Source organism: Ovis canadensis, chromosome 3, assembly GCF_042477335.2.
Source record: "Ovis canadensis isolate MfBH-ARS-UI-01 breed Bighorn chromosome 3, ARS-UI_OviCan_v2, whole genome shotgun sequence".
Classification (NCBI taxonomy): Eukaryota; Metazoa; Chordata; class Mammalia; order Artiodactyla; family Bovidae; genus Ovis; species Ovis canadensis.
In genome coordinates this window covers 59,536,885-59,563,225 of record NC_091247.1, presented here as the reverse complement: position 1 = coordinate 59,563,225, position 26,341 = coordinate 59,536,885, and the positions used below count along the sequence as shown (strand labels likewise).

At 42.1% G+C, this 26,341-nt stretch overlaps 1 gene segment (V, D, J or C); it reads left to right on the top strand.

Annotated features, from left to right (window-relative positions):
• The window catches only part of LOC138436896 (immunoglobulin kappa variable 2-29-like), an 80,444-nt gene extending 69,381 nt beyond the window's left edge, over positions 1 to 11,063 (top strand). Inside the window, 2 exon segments of the V gene segment in view lie at positions 5,988 to 6,024; positions 10,537 to 11,063. Coding sequence covers positions 5,988 to 6,024; positions 10,537 to 10,859 — 360 coding nt within the window.
• The last annotated feature ends 15,278 nt before the right edge of the window (positions 11,064 to 26,341 follow it).

Here is a 26,341-nt window from a genome sequence, read left to right as displayed (position 1 = left end):
AAACATTTTAATCATAGCATGGTAGGCTGATTGTGTCCTATGGCCTGCATGGAGAAACATGTCCTCTGCAGGCTACTTTGTGTTGCTCTGGTCTGACATGGGATGCTGGGAACTCATTGCATCTGTGCTGTTACTGAGCTCAACCAGCCCTGCAGCATCGACCAGCCCTGCCCCTCCCCTGCTGATTTGCATGTCCCCAGAGCTCAGCCCACTACCCCAGACACTTTCTTATAGTCTGATCACAGCCTGGGCAGGAGTCTGTCCCAGTTAGAACACACAGTGAACATGAGGGCCCCTGGGCAGCTCCTTGGTCTCCTGCTGCTCTGGCTCCCAGGAAAGGAGGGAGAGCACTGGGGATTTGTGCAGCCCAGTGTGGTCAGTACTACCTGGCCCTTCAGGAAAGTCCTCTTATAACTTGGTTAATCCCGTGGATATATGTTTTTATGTTTCCAATCTCAGGTGCCAAGTGTGACATCCAGGTGACCCAGTCTCCATCCTCCCTATCTGCATCTCTAGGAGACAGAGTCTCCATCACTTGCCAGGCCAGTCAGAACATTGACACTAAATTAGCCTGGTATCAACAGAAACCAAGGAAAGCTCCTAAGCTCCTCATCTATGCAGTATCCAGGTCGCCCTCCTGGTTCCCATCCCAGTTCAGTGGCAGTGGATTTGGGATAGATTTCATCCTCACCATCAGCAGCCTGAAGGCTGATGATATTGCAACTTACTACTGTCAGCAGGATCACGGTTTACCTCCCACAGTGTCACACACACGAACATAAACCATCCAAGGAAGCAGACGGGTGAGGTTGGGCCGCCCCAGCTACTCCTCCTAGTTCCTCCATCTGTTGAAAACAATGCACAAATACTCTCGGATGCCTCTCCACTTTGAAAGTCACTGGAAGGTTTTGGCAGAAGGGGCAGGAGGCTCCTCAATACACCCTAACCCTCTTTGTTCCTCCACAGCACCAGCAGCACAGACATGGCTGGGTCACTCCTGATTTAACATAAACAGAGATGATTTACCCTGAGGAGCCTGGTTTGGGCTTCCCAGGTGGCTCAGCGGTAAAGAATCCTCCTGCCAATGAAGGAAATGTGGGTTCGATCCCTGGGTCGGGAAGATCCCCTGGAGGAAGAAATGGCAACCCACTCCAGTATTCTTGCCTGGAGAATCCCATGGACTGAGGAGCCTGGCAGGCTACATGGGGTCACAGAAGAGTCAGACACGACTGAGCTGCTGAGCAGGCATGCACGCACGCACACAAGGGTTCATGCAGCAAAAAGAAGTCACTGTAGACAGTTCAAACAGAAGTTGTTTAAAGCAAGAAATTAGAGTCTAAAGTACAATATTCACATGCTTGGGGATATGCTAATAAGGGAAGTGGATGCCAGAAATGGAAAATTCCCACATGGTTTCCCCGAAGCCAGAGCACGTCTTCTGTTGGAGACAGAGACTGCCTAACCATGTGGTCCTCAGACTTGGGTAGGAAACCTAGCGGGAAGGATGTTGATCTTCCTACCTGTCTGGAGCACCTCACTAGGTGATCCTATGGTTCTCACCTCTGTCCATATATTATCCTGCAGAAAGGCTCAGTGGTGAGGAACCGACCTGCCAATGCAGGAGCCACAAGAGACGTGGGTTTGATCCCTGCATTGGGAAGATCCCCTGGAGAAGGAAATGGCAACCCACTCCAGTATTCTTGCCTGCAAAATTCCATGGGCAGAGGAGCCTGGTGAGCTACAGTCCATGGGGTTGCAAAGAGTCGGACACGACTGAGCATGCATGCACATATATGACCCATGGATAATATTGAAGACTTCTCTTTGGGTTTCCAAATATTAGGGAAGTCCCTCACTGGACAACCCTACATCTGGTCCCATCACTTCATGGCAAAATGACGGGGAAACAATGGAAACAGTGACAGACTTCATTTTCTTGGGCCCTAAAATCACTGCAGATGATGGCTGAAGCCATGAAATTAAAAGATACTCCTTGGACGAAAAGCTATGACAAACCTAGACAGCACATTATAAAACAGAGACAATACTTTGCTGACAAAGTTTCGTCTAGCAAAGCTATGGTTTTTCCAGTAGTCATGTATGGATATGAGATTGGACCATATAAAAGGCTGAGCGCTGAAGAATTGATACTTTTGAACTGTGATTTGAAGAAGACTCTTGAGAGTCCCTTGGACTGCAAGGAGATCAAACCAATCAATCCTAAAGGAAATCAACCCTGAATATTCACTGGAAAGACTCATGCTGAAGCTGAAGCTCCAATACTTTGGCCACCTGATGTGAAGAACTAACTCATTTGAAAAGACCCTGATGCTGGGAAAGACTGAAGGCAGGAGAAGGAGACGACAGAGGATGAGATGGTTGGATGCCATCACTGATCCAACGGACATGAGTTTGAACAAGCTCCAGGAGATGGTGAAGGACAGGGAAGCCTGGCATGCAGTGCGTGGGGTCGCAAAGAGTTGGACATGACTGAGCAACTGAACAGCAACATGGAAGTAAGAGCCAAGAACAAGCCTAGTTTAACCCCACTTAGAAACCAAAGGAGCCAATTTAAGAAAAATCTAGTTTAAGAAGAGAGATTAAACTCACGCATTCAATCACAATACTCCCCCTTGTTTAATAACAAAATCATGAAACTTCCCTGGTGGCCCAGGGGCTAAGAATCCATGCTCCCAGTGCAGGGGACTTGGGTTCCATCCCTGGTCAAGGAACTAGATCCCACATGCTGCAACTAAAGATCTGGCAGGCTGTAATGAAGATTTTGTGTGCCTTGACTAAGACCCGGAGCAGCCAAATAAATAACTAAGTTTTAAATAAATAAATACAAATTTTTTTTTTAAACCTAAATTGCAAAAATGATTTTTTAAAGAAATAAACCCAAAGCAAATTCCCTGGCATTCCAGTGGTTAGGACTCCACATTCTCATTGCCAAGGGCCCCGGGGTCAATCCTTGATCAAGGAACTGAAATCCACAAGTTTTGTGCTACAATCAGAAAAAAGAAAGAAAGAAACCCACAAGTACAGGAAGAACAGGGCAGAGACAACAGCAGCAAAATATTAGGTCAGCTTAACTGACCCCTGGAGCTGAACAGAGTGGCGGGGCGGGGGGCAGGGTGGCATGGGGCGGGGTGCGGAATTGGAAAGTAGAGTGAGATTGAAATCCCTTTGAATTGGAAGCACGACATACATATCAAGGGAAGGGGGTAATGTGGGTGGGTGGGTAGAAAAGATCCAGAGCCCAGGTTCTTAGTCAAGATGAGCAAGACTGGGAAGAGGAAGAAGCGGAGAGTGGTCAGAGGGGTGGGAGGGGCCTCTCACGAGTGGTCCTGAGTCAGCAGAAAGCAGAGTAGAGTGTTCATGAAGGATTTGAGGATTTTGACAACAAAGGCAAAAATGTGAGGAACCACACCTGAATTCAGGGACTCCATGGCTGCACGCAGAGCTGGCTCAATCACAGTAGTTGTCCGCGATGGGTTTCTGTGCAGTAGATTGAGGGGGACACAGGGTTGCGTGCCAAGTAGACAGACAAGGGCCTGGGGAACTCCAGGGTAGAGCTTGAAAGGTTCATCACTAGTGTAAAACCAACTGGAAACCACAACATTCAATATGTAAATCTCATTGTCAGAGCTTCTCCAAGGGTTCATAAGCCCTGGTATGTTGCTACTGTTTTCTTTTTCACTCTAGAAAGTAAAAAAGAAAAAAACACCTGCAGCCTTCATATCTTCGTGGAAACAAGATATGTGTGTTTGTGTGCACGTTCAGGCACTCAGTGGTGTCTGACTCTTTGCAACTCTACGGGCTGTGGCCTGCCTGGCTCCTCGTCCATTGAATTTCCCAGGCAAGGATACTGGAGTGGGTTGTCATTTCCTCTTTCAGGGCATCTTCCTGCCCCAGGGACTGAACCTGAGTCTCTTGCATCTCCTGCACCAGCAGTCAGATCCTTTACCACTAGCGCCACCTGAAAAGCCCTGGAAACAAGATGAGTGTCTACATTTTCCAGAGCGGGACCAGACTTTCGGGTCAGGAGTACAGTTTACGTGTTTGCACGTGGTTGGGCAAAGGACTTTGCTTTTCTCAGCATGTCTTTCTTCAGAAATGGATGGAAATAGACACAGCCCCAAAGTAGCAAAGAAGCAGTGAGTTCTCATGTGACCGCCTCTGTCTCCCTCCTTCCGGCCAAATGAGGGGGTCATCCTTGCCCCTTGGGGATTCAAGTCAGATGTCCATTTATGGCACTCTAGCCCGGAGAACAGCAGTTAATCAGGTTCTGATCACCACTGAATGTGGCTCAAGAATTTCCTTCTCACCTTTTGAAATATCAGCTTAAGTCAAGTACAGAGGACAGACAGTATGATACTAAGGAGGAAGGAATCAAGCTGAAGCCAAAAGAACCACACCTACTTTGGACTTTACTGTGAATGATGAGCTGGAAAAAATTGTGAACCACAGACTTCTGCATGGATTATCAGACTCAAACATTCAGGAGCCAGGTAGGGAAGCCCTCAGTTCTCAAACTTTGCAAAATTTTGTCACTGTGTCTCTGACATGTTGGGTGATTTTCTGTATGGTACTGATGGGAGATAGGCTGGTTACTGTGTCAAATTTTAACAACAACAAAAAAAAAGGTGTTTCTTGAAATGCTAGAACTGAGAACACTGATCAGAAAGCTTCTCAACAGTTTTCAGGATGACTTATACACGTGTATTTCATCTTTCTCTTTTTCGTTTTTTCTTTATCTCCCTAGGACAGAGGAGCCTGGTGGGCTACAGTCTATAGGGCTGCAAAGAGTCAAACACGACTGAGCAGCTGAGCACACACACACACCATGAGCAGTTGAGAATTTATTCTAAGAATCTGACTTTGTTGTCAGCCACATGGAAAGCAGCTTTCAGTTCAGTTCAGTTCAGTCACTCAGTCCTTTCCGACTCTTTGCAACCCCATGAAGCAACTTTAGTGATGAGTTTTTTGGAACGCTCGCCTAAATTTTCTGTTTCCATCACTCATGCATAAATCTAAGAGCCCCTCAGACTGGTTTATTGACTCTATTTTTCCTTAGTAAATCAATCTTATCAAGGCCCATCCTGGACACTCTGTAGAATGGTAGGTCCTCACAGATGCTTCTAAGACATCCTTTGCCTTCAAATGATAAACCACGTGCGCATTAAGGTTCTCAGCCACTTTTCAGTGATCCATGTGATGTTACAGCAAACATCACAATAACCATTCCCATTGATCCTACTGTGTGTGGTCAAAAAAAACTAGCTTTTGCACAACAGTTCTTATAATAAGCATCTCTTATTAGTAGCAAATTCTGCTTTTAATAGTCATTTACTTACATGCTTCACTTTCAATCTCCTATTTACTCACTTAGGAATATACATTTTTCAGCCCCCACATCACGCCCACATGTCCTACATTGATAAAACAATATCTTCTATACACAATGGGAAACTACCTTTTTTGCACTCTTAATTTAAAGATTATTAAAACAGTATTTGAATGACAAAGAAAAATTAAACATGTATATATCATTTAAAAATTATATTTACAATTGCACATGACTGGAGAATGGAGAATTCTACTTGATGATATCAAACTATCAAAATTGGTACAGCCTTAGTGTTTCTGAAAATCAAAAAATGAATATATTCCCATAATTTTTTAAAATCAAATAATCTACAATAGTACAGTAGAAGGAAAAGACATTGCTCCCCTTTCTTCCACAACAACACACCACTGTAATCAATTTTAGAAGACAAAGCTACAATCCATCCATAATCAAACAGGAAAACTGATTGCACATTTTCTATGAAGAACCAGTCAGTGTCTGGGTGAGAATAACTTGCCTGAGTGATAGTCTCAGAAATGTATTGGGGAGTGGTCAGTTCTGAAACAGAGCTTTGCTCAATGGTCAGGAAGTGAAAGGGTTTTTGTATAGGGACAAGGTTAAGAAGAACTGTTGTGTTAATAGTTTCGGCCAAGGAACCAAGCTAGAGATCAAAAGTAAGTATTGTTTTCAGCCGATCCTTTGCTGTTTCTGTCTAATTGGTTTACTTTTTGTTCCTTTTTGCCTGTTTTCATTAATTCGGTGTCAGGGCTAAAACAAATTTCATTCCCAGGTTAGGTACAGAGGAGGGAAAGGGAAATTCTTCCATAGGAGGCTAGCTGATGGTAAATTTAAGATTAATTTTAATGTGATTGGGGAAGGGGGCTTGATGCCCCTTCAGGGTAGGTATTTGTACAAGCAGAAAGGGGGAATCACCATGGTTCACTTTCGGCCCAGGGACCAGAGTGGAGATCAAACGTGAGTAAATTTTTGTTCAATAGGTTGTGAGACTTTTGTCCTGTTGTATCAGTTGCACAAGTTTGTGACATTTTGGTTACATGAGCCATGCCTGGTGTCCCAAAAAGCGAAAGACAGAAAATCAGAAGATAGTCAATTTTTAAGCTGAACAGACAGCCAAATCATTGAATTTGTAAGGAGAGTAGGTTTGTGGACAGAAAGAGGGAGAAATGACCGGATTTTTCTGTGGATTGGGCTTTTTCCTGTAATTGGCTTCAGAAGGAGGTTTTCGTTAAGGGGGATATGTCAGGGACGTCACTGTGATATGCATTCGGCGGTGGGACCAAGGTGGAAATCAAACGTAAGCGCACTTTTCAATTCCTTTTTCTTATAGAGCTGTGAAATTTGGGGGTTTTAATGCTTGGGATACGAGTTGAGGTCAGTTTTGAAGAGAATGGGATTCTTCTGAAAAATCAGATGAGTCAGGGGCTGGAAATCAGTTTGTCTCAAGGAAGAGCAAAGAGCTAGTTAGTTGATGTGGCACCTAAATGGCCAGATTTTCTCTGTATTTGACCATTGAAAGAGATTAGCAGCAAAAAGCAGTTTTTGTTGAGAGCAAAGTAAGTTAAATCTGTGGATCATCTTTGGCCAAGGGACACATCTGGAGATTAGACGTAAATAATTTTTTCTCTATTACCTTCTGAGATGTGGGTCTAAATGCCAGTATGAACTTTTAGAGGCTTAAGTATGAGTTTTGTGGAGATGGGTAAATGAGAGTATTTCAGATTTATTATTAGTTTGAAAAGTTAAACTCAGCTCCAAACTGGATTTGTAGACACAAAAGATTAATTTAATCTAAACCAAATGACTCAAAGGGGAAAAAAATAAGTGTCGATGAAAAAGGACACTTTTTCAAAGATAAAGATGTTCAGCTTTTAAAAATCATAACAGAGACTTAAATTTTTTACATCTTAAGATTTGTAGAATGTCCGTGGGATAGGATATTAAAAATTTTTCAAATATCGCCTTAAAAAGGAATCTTTGCAGCTCTAAAGAGCCAAAGTGAATTAATTTTCATTGAGATTTGCCAAATATTGTACTGATTTTTGCTAGATGTACAAAACAGAAAAATAGAGAAATGTGTTTGTCTTCTTTCTCTGTCTGATAAATTATTTTATACCAATAAAAATTAACAGAATGCACTAAAAAATCAGTAAGACATTAGAAAAACATACTTATCTATGTTAAAGTTTCTGCTTGATCAAGAATCAGCAGCTGTGTTATTTTTAGAGTCTAAAATGAGTGATAAACTGTCAATATTCAGAAATGCTATAGGGGTTCTATACCTTGACAGATTACTCTTTAAAAAAAAAACAAATTTCTGTAGTAGACTATAGTGAAAATGTATAAATACATCTCCTCTTATAAATGAAGGAAAGAGGGTTGTTCCTAAAAGCTCAGCTTTGAAGAAATTTGTTTAAGTGAAGGAAAATAAAATAATTGCACTTTTTAGATGCTCACGGATGTTAAAAAGATAGGAGATATTTTAATGCGTATGGTTTTTGTTATTACTTGGTTGTGTCTTTGTACCGCTATGGAGGCCGTGGCCCTGCTACCGTGGTCTGCAGACCTCGCGGTTGTCTTTAAACTTCGGGGCGGTCTTCTTTGGTAATTGAAAGACATTGGCGGCCAGGCCCCTGGGCTCCAGTGGCCGCGCATCTGGCCGCTAAAGGCTGCGAAAGGCATGGCCAACCCTGTGATCGCCCATTCAGCTGTGTTATGGCCCGCTTTCCTGACACAGTGATACGAATCATGTCGCTAACAGTAAAGAACAGAAATGTGATGGATGCGAGCTAACATGGGGAAAATAGAGAGAAGCTTGATTTTTACAGCAATTACAAAAATAAATTTTATATTATTGTATCTGCTTAATAAAAATTTCCAGTGGGGGCTATAAAGAACGTAGTTATTTTTTCAGTGATCTATTCATGGGGTCACAAAGAGTCGGACACCACTGAGCGACTGACTGAACTGAACTGAACCGAACTGATAATTATTTCAATATCCTCTCATCAAATATATTTATGTAATAAATGTTCGATCAGAATGAAATATATATAAAAGTTAACATTATATATTTATATATATATATATGTAAATCTCTGTATATACATATAACTCTTTTAGGGCAAAACTCACACCAGCAAAAATCTAACTGAAGACTAGCCATTCAGGTTTTGATCAGTTAACTTACTAAGTTAAAAGTTCAAAGTAAATATCATTATAGGTATTTGCTGGAAAAAAATTAGATAAATTTGTGATGTTTTTAATTTTCAGAAATGTAATGGCTTCAGTAAGATTATATTTCAGGTGTTCAAAATATCTAAATGTATATAAATGCCATTATAAAAACTCAATGGCATCTTTTATAAAAAATAGAAAAGTATTTTCCAACCCCCTCATTCCATGATAGAAAATTTTTAATCTGGGTGTTTTACCCTTTAAAATTATTTTAAAATTTGTTATTGTCGTTGTTGTTTACTCTGGCTAATTTCAAAAGTGATACTTGAAAAAGATTATTTTTGGTTTGCAGACAACCTGACAGGACTATTTTAGGGACTTTTTAAAACTCTTTTCAAACTGTTTAAACTATGTAAGTATTTTAAACTGTTCTAAAATAATTTAGAGCCTTTTAAAAATCTTTCAATTAATTTTAAACTCTATTAAAAAGTTAATACAAGGTCTTACAAGAATTTCCATGTCAAATATGATAATTGTTTAATATTTTAATGCAGGATAGAATGTTTAAAGCCATTAAGAATTGACCCAAATAGGAGTATCTTCATAGAATATTTCATCTCCCTTTTTTCTAGAATTCATCTTATTTTACTACATAGGCTATTTTATAAAATTCTCTGAAAAAAATTAATATGAAGGATAAAAAGAAAGGAGAATATCAAAACATTAAAAATTCAGTATCTGATATTGAACTGCTTGGTTAACATGGAGGTTTATAGCTTTATAAAATCTGTTCACGGATCTGTGACTTCTCCCAGCAAAAAATTCTTTATTTGTTATTTAATTCACGCTCTCCCATTTAAGAACTCAAAGGCCCACCAAGGGGATTTCTAGCAGGCCATCTGACAGCTGCTCAGAAGTGAAGCGCGTCAGTTTCTCCTTGGCAGGTGGCTGAAATTACAGTTGACCCTACGAGTCTGCCTGAGACTTGCCCCATATGGAGACAGTCATAAGGCCAGGGCTGGGGGTCTCCCTTTGAGGCCTTTTGCAAGGAGTGGGAGAGTTGCTGGCCTGATCACAGAGGGTGAAGCGGTTCACACGCACACGCTTGGACCCAGACAAAGAGTTTAGGGCTCACCCATGAAGGGTGGGTCTGACCCCAACACGGCCAAAGGAAGCCCAGGAAGTGAAAGACAGCCTGACCTCACTGCTCAGGACTAGAAAAGGCAAGGGGGAAGTGATCTTGTTAGATCTCTTCTCACTTCTAAACTCCAAGAGGGTCTGATGAAGTGGTTTTGTTTCTTGGCCTCTTGCACTGGGTTCCCTTGTAGGAGGCAGGGAACACAGATGAAGGAAAGAAAGCAAAAGGTCAGAAAACTTAAAACTCTTTTCAAACTTCTCAAACTATTTAAGTATTTTAAACTGTTCTAAAATTGTTTAGGGCTTTAAAAAAATCTTTTAATGAATTTTTAAATTCCATTAAAAAGTTGATAGGGCTTCCCTGATGGCTTAGCCAGTAAAGAATCTGCCTGCAATGTGGGAGACCTGGGTTTGATCCCTAGGTTGGGACGATCCCCTGGAGGGTATAAGAACTTACAAGAATTTCTATATCAAATATGCTAATTATTTAATATCTTAATGCAGGAGAGAATGTTTAAAGATATCAAGGGTTGACCAAAAGAGGAGTATCTTCATGGGATATTTCACTTCATTTTTTTCTAAAATTCATATTACTTTGCAGCCTTAGAATGGCTGCAAAGAGTACAAAAAATTCAGAGCTTTCTTAAGGAGTAGGGGGCCACAGAAAAACTCAAAATCATGGCAATTGTGAGTTTGCTTCCTGACTTCCCTGGGTGGCCTCTGGATACTACAAAAAGAGCGTGCGGCTCTCTGCACATCTGTCTCTTGCATTTCCAAGGTCACCCCCAGACAGTGCACCCCAGTAGAGAACTTCACTGTTACTTAAACACCCTTCTCTGTTCTTACTTCCTCAGGGTCTGATGCTCAGCCATCCGTCTTCCTCTTCAAACCATCTGAGGAACAGCTGAGGACCGGAACTGTCTCTGTCGTGTGCTTGGTGAATGATTTCTACCCCAAAGATATCAATGTCAAGTGGAAAGTGGATGGGGTTACCCAGAACAGCAACTTCCAGAACAGCTTCACAGACCAGGACAGCAAGAAAAGCACCTACAGCCTCAGCAGCACCCTGACACTGTCCAGCTCAGAGTACCAGAGCCATAACGCCTATGCGTGTGAGGTCAGCCACAAGAGCCTGCCCACCACCCTCGTCAAGAGCTTCAATAAGAATGAATGTTAGAGCGAGAGGTCTGCAGGCTCCCCAGTCACCTGTGCTGATTCGGTCCCAGCCCCTCACCCCTCCTCAGGCCCTGTTTCCACAGATCAACCCCTATTGCAATCCTCTGACCCATCTCCCCACCTCATCCCCTTCCCCCTCTTTGGCTTTAATCATGCTAATGTTGGGGGAACAATGAATAAATAAAGTAAATCTTTGCACCTGTGATTTCTCTCTCCTTTCTGATTTCAGGGTTTTGTTTTGTTTTTTAACTTTTTTGGGGGATGAGGAGCTGCTGCACTGGGTCTACCCGCTCCAGTGTACTTGCCTGGAGAATCCCATGGACAGTGGAGGCTGGTAAGCAATAGTCCATAGGGTTACAAAGAGTTGGACTCAACTGAAAGGACTTAGCACACATGCATGCACTGGGTCTTTGTTGCTGCATGAGTTTCTCTAGTTGCAAAGAGCAGAGGCTACTCTCTAGTTGCAGTGAAGGGGCTTCTCGCCGAGGCGATTTCTCTTGTTGCGGAGCATGGGTTCTAGAGCATGCGAGCCTCAGTTGTTGCGGCACATGGGCTCAGTAGGAGCCCAGCCACAGCAGGTGGAATCTTCCTGGACCAAGGATGAAACCCAAGTCCCCTGCTTTGGCAGGCAGATTCTCAACCACTGGAGCACCAGGGAAGTTCCTTGATTAAAGGTTTTTAAACACTGTTTTTCTAATGACCCAGTTTATCTTCTAAGGAATTAAGTATTGAGTTGATAAAAACCATACCATCGTTTATAAAAATCATCAGCCTCCATTCTAGCCTACCCTACTTTAGCTACAAGACACTCTTTCATGAAACCCATAAGCCATCTATATTCATAGCCCTCCCCTGGGCCATAGTATGAGAGACTTGCTTCTTTTCTCTTTTTTTTTTTTTTTTTTTTACTATTGAAATATAGTTGATTTACAATGTTGTGTTAGTTTCAGGTGTACAGCAAAGTGATTCACTTGTCCATATACATTTATGCACTCTTTTTTAGATGTTTTTCCCATTCAGGTCGTCATAGGGTATAGAGTACAGTTTCCTGGACTATACAGTAAGTTTTCCTTAGTTATATATGTCATTGGGATTGAGTTGAGACTCTTGCCTCTTTGATTTCTCCTTCTCAGCAGGCTTCAGAGCCCTTTTCAGGGTGACGGTTCTTATGATCACATAGTCTTTCATCCAGTTGAATCCAATTTACCAACAGAAAATCTTTCAAAAGAATGTAATGGCTAGAAACAGAGTCATTCATTGTGACAAAACAATGATAATAATGTAGGTGAAGAAGCAATAGGGAAATATTTAAGTCCATTATGGCACTTTGACTTAAGGGAATACGAAGCCTCCATTACATTTTAAATACAATACATATTGAGGGCCTTCTATCTACCAAAGACCACATTAAATGTTTCTAATTAAATTCTTACTTCACCTAATTTAATTCTTACTACACTACAGAGTTAAAATGAAAGAATGTGAAAGTTGCTCAGTTGTGTCCAATTCTTTGTGACCCCATTACAGTCCATGGAATTCTCCAGGCCAGAATACTGGAGTGGATAGCCGTTCCCTTCTCAAGGAGATCTTCCCAACCCAAGCATAGAATCCAGGCCTGCCGCATTGCAGGTGGTTTCTTTATCACTGAGCCACCAGGGAAGCCCAAGAATATAGGAGTGGGTAGCCTATCCCTTCTCCAGTGGATCTTCCTGACCCAGAAATCCAATCGGGGTCTTCTGCATTGCAGGCGGATTCTTTACCAGCTGAGCTACCAGAAAACACAGTTAAAACACAAAATGTTTATTAAAGTGTAAGTCAGGTTCTATATAGCTGAGATATATTCATACCCTAATACCTACCAATCCTGCCCTTGAATGAACATGTCCCTGCCCATGTAAAAACTTAAGTAAGAATTTTTCAGAGCATTTTCATTCATAAAAGCCCCAAACTAGAAACAACCCAAATGTCCACCAACAGTGGAATGAGTCATTAAATTATAGCATGTTTGTATATTAAACAATAACTATACCAAACAATATAGATAACTCTCATAAGCATGACAATCAGCAAAAGAAACCAAACACAAAAGATATGCCCTATATTTTCATCTATGAAGAGTTCAAAACCAGGAAAAATAAAATTAGAAATTGGGATAGGAATTACTTTGGGCTGAGACAGTGCCTAAGAGGGCTTCCCTTGTGGCTCAGCTGGTAAAGAATCTGCCTGCAGTGTGGGAGACCTGGGTTCGATCCCTGGGTGGGAAAGATCCCCTGGAGAAGGGAAAGGCTACCCACTCCAATATTCTGGCCTGAGAATTCCATGGACTGTACAGAGTGTTGGACATGACTATATAAGACGGGGCTTCTTGTATTCTTGGTAATGTGAAGCATGCCATTTTGTGAAAATGTATGGAGCTGTGAAATTATAATCTGTGCACAATTCTGTATATGCATTCTACTTCAAGATAAGCTCACATAAATATCTTATACCCAATTTACAGGTAAGAGAGGCTAAGAGGAATAAGTAATAGGTCAAAGCCACACAGATGGTAAATGGTGGGCCAAGGATCAAATTCCCTCCTGCCTAATTCTGCTCTCTTGACACCTATACAATTCTGCCTTCCGGAGCTTAGGGTGCTGCACAGAACAGAAGGTCAAATGCTACCTCCTCAGAGACTTCTCCATTTGGAAATCAGAGGCATACATACATAAGTAGCAATGGAACGGAACAGATGTTCAACTATGGGCAAAAGAATGTAGTTAACCTGATCCAGATATTAGGATCCCATGAATGAAAGGTTATGTGTTTGGAAAGCGGGGAGGTCAGGAGAAGGCCACATGTAAAGCCAACCTTGACTCTCTTCCCCAACTTCTGTGCAGGCATCCTAGCCTCTCCCATCTCATCTACTTATCCATCCAACAAACATTTACTGAGCACCTTTTTCAACTGATACCCTGAAAGGTACACAAGTAACTAAGATGGTGTCCTTTCCCTCAAGAACTTTATAATCAAGTTTTTCTTCCATTTTTTTCCTTTCCTTTGTCAGTACTGGAGCAAGTGGGAAAAGACTCTCATGGGAAAAGAGGGTAAGGAGACAACAATGACATTGTACATCTTGAGAATATTTATTATTATCAAGTCTCTGAATTTTTGGAGGTCTGAACAGAGTTCAGAAAGACTCAGCAAGGTCCCTTCAAAAGACATAAACTTTCTCATCCATCTCTGGAGGCAAAACTCAACAGTCAATAGCATCTCTGATCCCATGCAAGGGTCTTTTCATAAAGCAAAACTTTGATGACAGACCTGCTATGACTCAAGGAAGTAGAAACAGGTATTATGGGTTGAATTGTATCCTACAAAAAGATATGTTCAAATTCCAGCTCCCATTCCTATAAAAGTGACCTCATTTGGGAATAGGGTTCTTGCAGATGTAATCAAATTAAAGTGAGATTATACTAAAATGCTGGTAAAGTGAAACTGGATCTTTCATCCATTGCTGGTGGAAATGTAAGATGATACAGGCAATGCTAGAAAATAGCTTGCTGGTTTCCTGAAAAACTAAACAAAATATACCAGTAATTGCATTCCATATCATTTATTCACAAGAAATGAGAAAGTACGCATACACAAAAACCTGTTCGTAGTTATTCATGACAGTTTTGTATGTAATAACTGAAAACCACTAACATGGCCCCCTATACATGACTCGAAAGGTGACTCTGCAGATCCCTCAACATCCCTCTCAATAAGCTGAACAAATTGTGATATATCCATTTCATGGATACCATGTAGCAATAAAAAGAAACAAATTACTGATATATATGCAACAACTAGGATGATCCTGAAGTGTACTATCAGTTCAGTTCAGTCGCTCAGTTCTGTCCGACTCTTTGCGACCCCAAGAACTGCAGCACACCAGGCCTCCCTGTCCATCACCATCTCCCGGAGTTCACTCAGACTCATGTCCATCATGTCAGTGATGCCATCCAGCCATCTCATCCTCTGTTGTCCCCTTCTCCTCCTGCCCCCAATCCCTCCCAGCATCAGAGTCTTTTCCAATGAGTCAACTCTTCGCATGAGGTGGAGAGTGGGGAAAAAAAAGCCAGTCTCAACAGGTCACATAGTACAAGATTCTTTTTACATAATATTATTGTTGTTGTTGTTCAGTCACTCAGTCATGTCTGACTCTTTGTGACCCCATGGACTGCAGCACGCCAGGCTTCCCTGTCCTTTACCACCTCCCAAAGCTTGCTCAAACTCATGTCCATCGAGTCAGTGATGCCATTCAACCATCTCATCCTCTGTCATCCCCTTCTCCTGCCATCAATCTTTCCCAGCATCAGGGTCTTCCCTAATGAGTCAGTTATTCGCATCAGGTTGCCTAAATATTGGAGCTTCAGAATCAGTCCTTCCAATGAATATTCATGGTTGATTTCCTTTAGGATTGACTGGTTGGATTTCCTTGCAGTCCAAGGGACTCTCAAGAGTCTTCTCCAACACCACAGTTCAAAAGCATCAATTCTTCTGCACTCAGCCCTCTTGAAATTATATTATCGAGGTGAAAAGCAGATTACTGGTTGCCAGGGGTGAGGGATGGTGGGGGAAAAGAAGACTGAATGTAACTATAAAGGGAAACTTTGGTGGGCATCCCTGGTGGTCTAGGGGTTAAAAATCCACCTGCCAATGCAGGGGACTCAGGTTCAATCCTTTCTCTGGAGTTTTCCACATGCCGTGAGGCAACGAAGCCTGTGCACTACAACTACAGAGCCCGAGCTCACTCTACAGAGCCCGAGCTCACTCTACAGAGCCCGAGCTCACTCTACAGAGCCTGAGCTCACTCTACAGAGCCTGTGCTCTGCAGCAAGAGAAGCACCACTGTAAGAAGCCTGCATACCGCAACTCAAGAGTAGCTCCAGCACAGCCAGGTTCACCACAGCTGCAACTAGAGAAGGCCCCAGCGCAGCAACCAAGACCCAGTGCATCAATAGTTAATTAATTAATTTAAAATTTTTTAAATATGGGGAGAAATTGGTGATAAGGGAATAATCCTATTTCTGGATTGCAGTAGTGGTTACATACATCTAGAAATGTGATAGGGCTTCTCTGGTGGCTCAGACAGTAAAGAATCTGCCTGCAATGCAGCAGACATGGGTTGGATCCCTGGCTTGGGCCTGGAAAAGGGAATGGCAACCCACTCCAGTATTCTTGCCTGGAGAATCCCATGGACAGAGGAGCCTGGTGGGCTATAGTCCATGGGGTCTCAAAGAGTCAGGCACAACTGAGTGACTAACAGTTCCATTTTCAGACATATGATTAAATGACATAGCATGATCCATACACATTGCAGCAATGTCACATTGCTGAGGTTGATATTGTGCTGTAATTATGTAAGAAGTAACCACTGGGGGAAATGGGTGAAGAGCACACCAGACATCTATGTTCCTTCATTGCAGCTTCCTGTTAATCTCTAGTTTTTTCAATATAATTTCTTTTTAAGTGAGGTCATTTTGAATTAGGGTGGTCCCTAAATCCAATGCCCAGTGTCCTTCTATAAAGAGATTAGAGATGCAGCAACACACAGGGAGAAGGTCATGTGGTGATGAAAGCAGAGACTGGAATAAAGCAACTGCAAGGTAATTCACACCAAGGATCACTGCGCATGCCTGTGTGCTCAGTCGCTTCAGCTGCGCCACACTCTTCTCAATCCTACGGACTGAAGCCCACCAGGCTCCTCAGTACATAAGATTCTCCAGGCAAGAATACTAGAATGGGTTGCTGTGCCCTCCTCCAGGGGATCTTCCCAACCCAGGGATCCAACCCACGTCTCCTGCATTGCAGGTGGTTTCTTTACCACTGAGCCACCAAGAAAAACTAGCAAGGAGGCCTCTGGTGGCTTCTGCCTCAGAGCTTCAAGCAGGAACCACTTTAATTTCAGACTTCTGGCCTCCAGAACTGAATAAATTTTTGTCGTTTCAAGTCACCAAGTTCATGTATCTGGTTGGCCAAAAAGTTCATTCTGGTTTGCCCATACCATCTTATGAAACTATTTAGCCAACCTAATACTTTGTTGGGCTTCCTGGTGGCTCAACGGTAAAGAATCCACCAGCCAATGCAGGAGACATGGGTCTGGTCCCTGAGTCGGGAGGATTCCCCGGAGGAGGAAATGGCAACCCATTCCTGTATTCTTGCCTAGGGAAGCCCATGGACAGAGGAGTCTGGCAGGTTACAGTCCATGGGGTTGGGCAAGACTTAGCAACTGAAGAACAACAACAAATGCTTTGTCACGGCAGCCCAAGCAAACTAACATAATGGTGATAACAGGGATGAGAGTTCAGTTCTCAACAAACTTCCACCTGTACAGATGAGTGAGTCAGCATCAGAAAATCATTACTGCTTTTACTGTTTAATAGGACAAGGAAGCTGAGTCAGCCCCATGAAATGACAGCACCAGAAAGGGAAATGGCTTAGGGGAATTGAAAAAACCAAAAGTCTATAGATCTGTGGCACCTTCTATGGGAAGAAAATGCCTGGCAGCCATGTGGGCTCACTAAAGTCCAGGGTCTCAAGAAAATACAAAGAGACTTACTAGGTTGGGGGATACAATGAAAGAGCTAGGTCTTGGAATTGTTGGTGCTTGGACCAGGTACAGTGTAAAAAAACAAACAGACAAGCATCTATCTTCACTTCCTCTTTCCCTTTCCTCTTTCATTTCTTATCCTCTGTAGATCAGCATTTGCTGCTGCTTCCTCCTCCTCTATCTCCCTTTTGGTCCCCCATTCTTTCTCTCCACCATCCATTTCTTGATTGTTTTTTTGTTACTATTTCTTGACTCATCCTCTTTTCTCTCTTTCATTTTATCCAAATGATACATTTAATTATCAACTTGCTTAAGAACCTATGGGGATGTGTTAGCACCAGATCTAAGACCCATGGTTAATTCTGGAAAAGTCTTTTCTTATTAAAAAAAAAAAAGTTAATAGAAAGGTACAGCACAGTTTTGAAGCTACTCTAATGTACTCTAATATAGACATTAGAGCTGGAAAAAAAGACTCCAGGATCCACAATCCATAGCTTTGTCTTAATATAATGCAAATGTCTTTTATCATGCAAACCCAGAGGGGAAATGATGCATCCAAGCGTACTTGGGGTGGTGCGGTGGGTGGAACTGGTGGCTTAGGAGTGGTGGGTGGAAGTAGTGGGTTAGCCATTGGACTATCCCAATCTTATGACACTAAATATTCATTATTATTCTAAACCCACTCCCAACTACCAGGAAGTTTTGGTTCTTTTAACTGTGTCTTAGTGTATATGCAATCCACATGCTGCTTTCAAGATGTCCAATTATTTTTATTCCCAAATAGGTGATGCCCAGCTCCATGCCATAGATGTGGACCTCTTTTCTCTCACAAATGATTGATATTTCATGCTTGGTAAGTCTTGAACACTGTTGAAACGCTGTCTCTGCCCAGGAAAAGATTACCAACCTGGCTGAAGGTGGGGGTACGCCAGTGTAGGGCCCTCCAAGTTTCCTTGAGAGACTTCCTTTTCTCATTTTTTTATTCAGTATTGATTGAATGCCTAAACTATTGCCGGCACTGTTTTAGATGCTGGAGGTACAACACAGGTAAAATTCCCTGCCCTCGTGAGGATTATAGTCTAGCTGTAGAGATAAATGATAAATAAGATTAATACATAAATCATATCTTAAATAATGATATGTATTAAATAGAAATTTATAGCAGAGAAAGAGGGAAGTGATTGTTAGAGTGAGGTTATACAGCTCAGATCAGTCATGAGGAATGTTGTCACTAATAAGGTAACATTTAGATTTAAAGACCTAAATGAAGTGAGGAAGTGAATGGTAGTAAGTGGATAAGATCATCTTAGGCAGTGGGAAGAGCAATGGATGAAAAGTCCTAAAGTAGGTGTGTAACCAGATTATTGGCACAGAGTCACAGTGGGGAGAGGCAGGTCCTACAGGCACCCGTTGGGTACAGGAAAATCTTTGATACTCCAAGTAAGACAAACATTGGTGGATTTTGAGCAAAATAATTTCACATGACTTATACATAACAGGACTTTCCTGAGTGCTCTGATGAGAGTACACTGTCAGGGCTGGGCTAGGACCCCTCACTAGAAGTTTACTAAAATAACCTAAGGCGAGAGGTCATACTGCTTTGAAAGCAGGACTAACAGGACACGCTGACAGTGTGGGTGCAGAAAAAGACAGAGGAGACAAGGTTGCATCCAGGATTTTCTGCCTGAGGAATTGGGATAGAGTTGCTTTAATGAAATGAGGAAGCTTACAGAAGTTGCAGGTCTGGGAGAAAGGACAGGTGCTCAATTTGATCCATCTGGAATTAACTTTTGCATCAGAGAAGGCAATGGCACCCCAGTCCAGTACTCTTGCCTGGAAAATCCCATGAACGGAGGAGCCTGGTAGGCTGCAGTCCATGGGGTGGCTAAGAGTCAGACATGACTAAGTGACTTCACTTTCCCTTTTCACTTTCATGCATTGGAGAAGGAAATGGCAACCCACTCCAATGTTCTTGTCTGGACAATCCCAGGGACAGCAGAGCCTGGTGGGCTGCCATCTATGGGGTCGCACAGAGTTGGACACGACTGAAGCAACTTAGCAGCAGCAGCAGAATTAACTTTTGCATAGAGTATGAGGTGTGAGAGTCAACATAAATATTATTTTTTTATGCAGATATCCAGTTGCCCCAGCACCATTTATTTTTAAAGATTTTAATTTTTTCTGTTGGATTACTTTGGCACATTTGTTGAAAAACAGTTAACCATAAAAGTGAAAGAAAAAGTGTTAATCACTCAGTAGTGTCCGACTCTTTGTGACCCTATGGACTATAGCCCACCAGGCTCCTTGTCCATGGGAATTCTCCAGACACTCAATATTCTTTATGGTCCAACTCTCACATCCATACATAACTACTGGAAAAACCATAGCTTTGACTATACAGACTTTTGACAGCAAAGTGACGTTTCTGCTTTTTAATAAGCTGTCTAGGTTTGTCATAGCTTTTTTTCCAAGGAGCGTCTTTTAATTTCATGGCTGCGTTCACCATCTGCATTGATTTTGGAGCCCAAGAAAATAAAATCTGTCACTGTTTCCACTTTTTCCCCATCTATTTGCCATGAAGTGATACTAAACATTACTTTTCCATCTTCATATGAATTGCCTTCCTCTCCTTTGAAGTGTTAAATCACTACCTCCAACATCCTCTTTTGTCTTTAGCTGAAGATGATATTTAAGATGACGGTCTCAGCCATTTGGGCAAGTTACTCAGTTTTTCTAGATCTCTCCCACTTACCCATGTGATTAAACTATGTTTTCTGCTGTTAATGTGTCTCAGGTCAATTTAATTGTCAGACTAGCCAGAAGAATCTAAAAGAGTAGAAGAAAATGTATTCCTTCCTGACAAAGGCTTATGAGAATCATCTAGCAGAGAAAGATCGGTGCTGTAAGAGAGAGAAGGAAAAATTGCCGAGGCATATCGAATATGTGAGGTGGGAAAGTTGGAGCACAAGTGGAGATGTTACCCTTACCAGGAACACAGACAGCTCACCCAGTAACAGAAGAGAAAGGGGTGTCCACGGGCACTGATGACAGTAACCTTGCCTTGTGGATGCGCAAACTGTTGCTAAGAAGGTTATGTAATGTGCTTAAGATTACAGAGTTCATATGAGGTAGAACTACGACTTAAACCATGATTACTAAGCCCAAAACATCAGTTTTTCTCATAGTTTTGCACATGGCAGGTTCTGTGTAAGTTTTCAGTGTTACTAGTCTGTAACAGTACTAGTTAAGCCTCAGTTAACTTCTCTAATACTAACAAAGGGCTTCCCTGGTGGCTCAGATGGTAAAGCATCTGTTTGCAATGCAGGAGACCAGAGTTTGATCCCTGAGTTGGGAAGATCCCCTGGAGAAGGAAATAGCAACCCACTCCAGTACTCTTGCCTGGAAAATTCCATGGACGGAGGAGTCTGGTAGGCTACATTCCATGGGGTCACAAAGAGTCAACAGGACTGAGTGACTTTACTTTCACTTTTCAATACTAACAAAACAGTTGAATATGGATCTTTTCTCTCTATTAGTCCTTCTCAGAAAAATATATTTATATATATATATATATATATTTTTAAACTTTTTATTTTATCTTGGGCTATAGCCGATTAACAATTTTATAATAGCTTCAGGTGGACAGCAAAGGGACTCAGCCATACATAAACATGTCTCCATTCTCCCCTAAATTTCCCTCCCATCCAGGCTGCCACATAACATTGAGCAGAGTTCCATGTGCTACACAGTAGGGCCTTGTTGGTTACCCATTTTAAATATAGCAGAATGTACATGTCCATCCTGAATTCCCTTACAGTCTCTTCCTTCCTGGCAACCACAAGGTCGCTCTCTAAGTTGGTGAGTCTGGTTTTTTTTGGTGGTTTTTTTTTTTTTTTTTGGTAAGTAATTTTGTCTGGAAAAAACACAAGTTTTTATTTCATTGCAGGCTCAAAACAACCTCCAACCTATGACACAGTAACAAAATACTGATGGTCAAGGTGGGATACAAAAATTACACAGAGAAGACCTTCTGCAATACTGTTGGTGGCTCAACACATACCAAGTTGTAACAGATTTGTACACTGATAGAGTAATGCATAGTAATGTCTCAACACTGACAGAAATCATGTCACTGAATCCACCAACAACCCATTTGCAGTTTGTATTACAAGCAAACTAAGACTTATAGTACATACTACATCCAGGGTCATTTCCTAAGTCAGGAAATACTAAAATCAGTTTTCAAACTCAGGCAGCCTGATCAAGAGCCCAAATTCTAAAATGCAGTCCCTTGATAACTACTATTCATGGTTGCAATTTTCAGGGGCAAAGAATCACTGAACTTTATATGAGAGGAGCTAGAAATTGAATCTCTCTTTAACAGATTTAGAGACTAAAAAGTATGGCATGACATGGTCACTCAGAGACAGAATCAAGATTTGAAGTCAGTATTCTTTCTACCTGTTTTGTTTTTACCAGATGCAGCAATGAACTAATTAAAGACTTCTCAAGGGAGGAATTCATGACCCTCAGCAAAAATGGAGAGTCATCCAAGCCCAAGACAACTAGGAGTGTTGGTCTAGTTTGGAAAGATAACTCATTAACCAGAGGTCCCTCTTTGGATCCCCAGTGTTTTCCACCATCACAGTACTCAGGCCCCAACCATACCCAAACCACCCCAACCCCAGACTGGTTACTGAGTTTCATGGTGACTGGCCTAAGACCAAAAAAGTAATGAAATCTTAACAAGGGAGAAGCCCAAGGACCAAGATAGCAACTGTCATAGCAACAGTCACAGTGCTTTGGTCAAGGAGAAGATCTTTTGGGGAACTGAAAACAGAACCTTGAGCACATCTGCTGGTTTCACTCCCATCCTCCTTCAACAGCCTGGGTGGTTCACGCACTCCACACCCTTGCACTAGTTTCCATGGCCCCCTGCACCTGGGACCCCCACAGCACCTGACCAAGTCTGTGTCCTGCACTAGGATGGAAGTAACATGGACCCTAACCTTGTTTAATATCATACTACCTAACCCCACTGCCCCATCTCCAATCCTAGAGGCTTGAAAACCTCAGCCCAGAAAGGTCAGCATCCTCTAAGTGGCTTGATATGGTAACAGAACACATATACACTACCTGTGAGAAGGAAGCTGTGAGCAACCAGGTTCCTCAAGAGGCCCAGGAATAAGTGTCTGAGAGAAACAAGAAACAATTCAGTGGAATCTATAAAGAAATGATACAAACAAATTACTTACAAAACAGAAAGAGACTCAACAGACTTAGAGAACGAATTTATGGTTGCCAGGGGTAAAGGGATATTTAGGAGTTTGGGATGGTCATGTACACACTGCTATATTTAAAATGGATAACCAACAAGGTCCTACAGTATAGCACAAGGAACTCTGCTCAATGTTACATGGCAGCCTGGATGGGAAGGAGTTTAGGAGAGAATGGAGACACGTGTATGTGTATGGCTAGCCCCTTTGCTGTCCACCTGAAACTATCACAGCATTGTTAATTGGCTATATCCCAATACAAAATAAAAAGGTTAAATTTAAAAAAAATTTTTTTTAAGAAACCATTCATGTTGAATAGTTTGAGCATCTCAGGGATAGGAGGCTGGGAACATAGGGATGATTCACAGGAACATTTCAGATCACATTTCAGTAAATTTCCCAGCTCCCAGGACAGAAGCATTCATTTTCCTCTACTTTTTCCCCCTTCCATCTATGCATGTAGCCACATTCACATCCATTCAGCCATGTGTTTGTCCTCACTCAAGTCACAGGGTTAATTGTTTGCACTTCTACACCTAGCAACCCTAACTAATATAGGTAATATTCATTTGTTATGGATGCCCACCTTCCTTCATTCCACAAATTTTCTTATTAGCATCTTCAGTACCTGGCTCTGTGCTATGTTCTGCAGAAACATGGTGAACAAGATAGAGCTCTCAACCTCAAGGAGCTCCCAACCTAGTGTGGAAACAAGCTAGCAGAAATCTCACCAGAGCAGTGGCATGTCTATAGAGCCCTGTGGAACCTCCCAGGATGGGCCCATAACACATGTTGGAGGTCAAGAAAGATATATACCTTCATCCTCCTGCCCAAACAGTAGCCAACCTGGGATTTACCTGACCCCAGGTAAACACCCCAGGGTGTTCTCTGGCTTCCCTTGTGGCTCAGTGATAAAGAATCTGCCTGTCAGTGTGGGAGAGGTAGGTTTGATTCTGGGTGGAGAAAATCCCCTGGGGAAGGAAATGGCAACCCACTCCAGTATTCTTGCCTGGGAAATCCCATGGACAGAGGAGCCTGCCGGGCTACAGTCCATGGGGAGAGCAAAAGAGTCAGACACAACGTAGTGACTAAACAACAGGATGTTCTCATGAATCACTCCAGTGCTCCAACCCTTCGAGTGGGAAGCCATGGGCTAAGGCATTGTGACATGGGGATTCATCACTTAGAAACTTATTTACCCTTTCTAGTTCGAGGTTCTTTGTCTATAATAAAGCAATAGAAATAAAACCTCTGTCTCAGTATTACTATGAACATTAAATGAAATATTGTACGTAATTCACTTAGGATAGGGCATGTCACAGAGCATGTGGTCAAGCCACAATCTTTGCTGATTTTTAATGTTTCATAGGTTCTTGGTTTCCACGGCTGAGCTCAGTGGATATTCTCTCTGCAGTGATTCCACAAGGAAACGTTTTAGTTTTATGTGAAATCTTCATTTCTTCCAATTTGCAATAATACACCACAGTCCTTCTGTTCCTCTTCACCTAGTTGATATGTAAAGGCAAGAAAATTCTCTCAACCTTCTGAAAAATGGAAATACTGAGACACAAAGTAGAACCATTTATTGTTACAATACCTCGCCCACAGGCCTAGGGATCAACTTCAGTTCAGTGTATTTCCTCCCCAAGGGCATCTTGCCTGACACCACTGTGGAACATAAAAATGTAGCAGGATCGGCAAACAGTCCTTGAAATTACTGGACAGTAGCTATTTGAGGCAGAGAAGGCAATGGCAACCCACTTCAGTACTCTTGCCTGGAAAATCCCATGGATGGAGGAGCTTGGTAGGCTGCAGTCATGGGGTCGCTAAGAGTCAGACACAACTGAGCAACTTTACTTTCACTTTTCACTTTCATGCATTGGAGAAGGAAATGGCAGCCCACTCCAGTGTTCTTGCCTGGAGAATCCCAGGGACGGGGGAGCCTGGTGGGCTGCCATCTATGGAGTCGCACAGAGTAGGACATGACTGAAGCGACTTAGCAGCAGCAGTAGCAGCTATTTGAGGAATTATGCTCTGAGCCTTAATTTCATTCCTTTTCTGATCATAATCCTATAGGTTTGGGATTTTATCTGCACTCAATGACCTGAAGAATAGTAGCCTTACTGTAGCACACGGAACTCTGCTCAATGTTTTGTGGCACCCTGGACAGGAGGGAGTTCGGGAGAGAATGGATACATGTATATGTATGGCTGAGTCCCTTCACTGTTCACCTGAAACTATCACCACATTGTTAATCGGCTATACCCCAATACAAAATAAAAATATTTTAAGTGTTGTAGGATTAAGGTGGAAGGTGCATTTCCCAAAAGACTAAAATTTCATACTGGAAAAAATTAAAAAAAAAAAAGAAACGAGCTCTCCAAACATTAGCACATGGTTTCAAGTGGTCCAACAATTCAGCTCTCTTCTCACCAGAAGGATGGTGAACTAAGAGTGTGTTTATATCATTGTGGAAAGGAGGCTCTGGAGTCTAAGACCATCACAGACTCTTCTTGGACGACTTGCCAGCTGAGACCTGGCTTCTCACCCACTTGGTTCACATGGACACAGGTGACGGCTCATTTACTGAAGTCCCTAATAACCAGATCTGGGTTTTCTTGCCCTTCCCTATTGGAAATAAACACATAACAAGGAAAAAATGAGCGTCACAGATAGAGAGGAATGAGAAAATAAGTAGATAAATAACTTGGGGAATCAGAATATATTCAACTCATTCTCTTACAACTTCTGCCCCTACACCTATTTCTGGATTCTTTCATTCTGTAGACATTTATGGGCACTTGGGTCTGTGTCCTGGGGTCTGGTGGGTAGGTGAGGGAAGATGCACAGTGAAGAGGAAGACACAGATGTCCCTAACTTCATGAGGCTGCAGATGACCTACAAACACTCACCTTGGGCCCTTTAAGATCCTCAGCCACCAAACAGAAGCTTGAACGTGTTCCCTGGACCTGAATAAAATAAGGACCTTTCCCTACTCCCATTCATGTCTCTGTACTCACCACAGACTCAAAGATCCACATATGAGCTTCCCACATATGTTTTCTTTCATTGCCCACCAAAGACAATGATCCAGAAATGAGGAAATTCTGGATTGAGGATCACCAATCTAAATGGATAATCTATCCTAGACTTCTACATTCTGGGGGAGCTGCTTAAATTCTCTTCTTCTGTTTTAACAAACAGAAAATATTTTGTGTGTGGGTACACAGTGTTTTATTTAACAAATTAATGTTTGTAATTTAATTCCATAGTGTGTTGAATTAAAGAACATTTGGAAAAAGATTAGAGGGAAAAGGGGACTTCCCTAGTAGTCCAATGGCTAAGACGGGGGCTTCCAGGCAGGGGGCCCAGTTCGATCCCTTGTCGCCAAACTAGATCCCACATGCTGAAACTAAGAGTTTGTGAGCTGCAAATGAAGATCCTCCATCCTGCAAAGAAGATCAAAGATCCCATGTAAATCAACTAAACCCCAGTGCAGTCAAAAATATAAATATTTTTTTTAAAAATTAGAGGGAAAAGGAAAAATGAGAGCTGTGAAAGAAAGTGTTAGTTGCTCAGCTGTGTCTGACACTTTGTGACCCCATGGACTATAGCCTGCCAGGCTCCTCT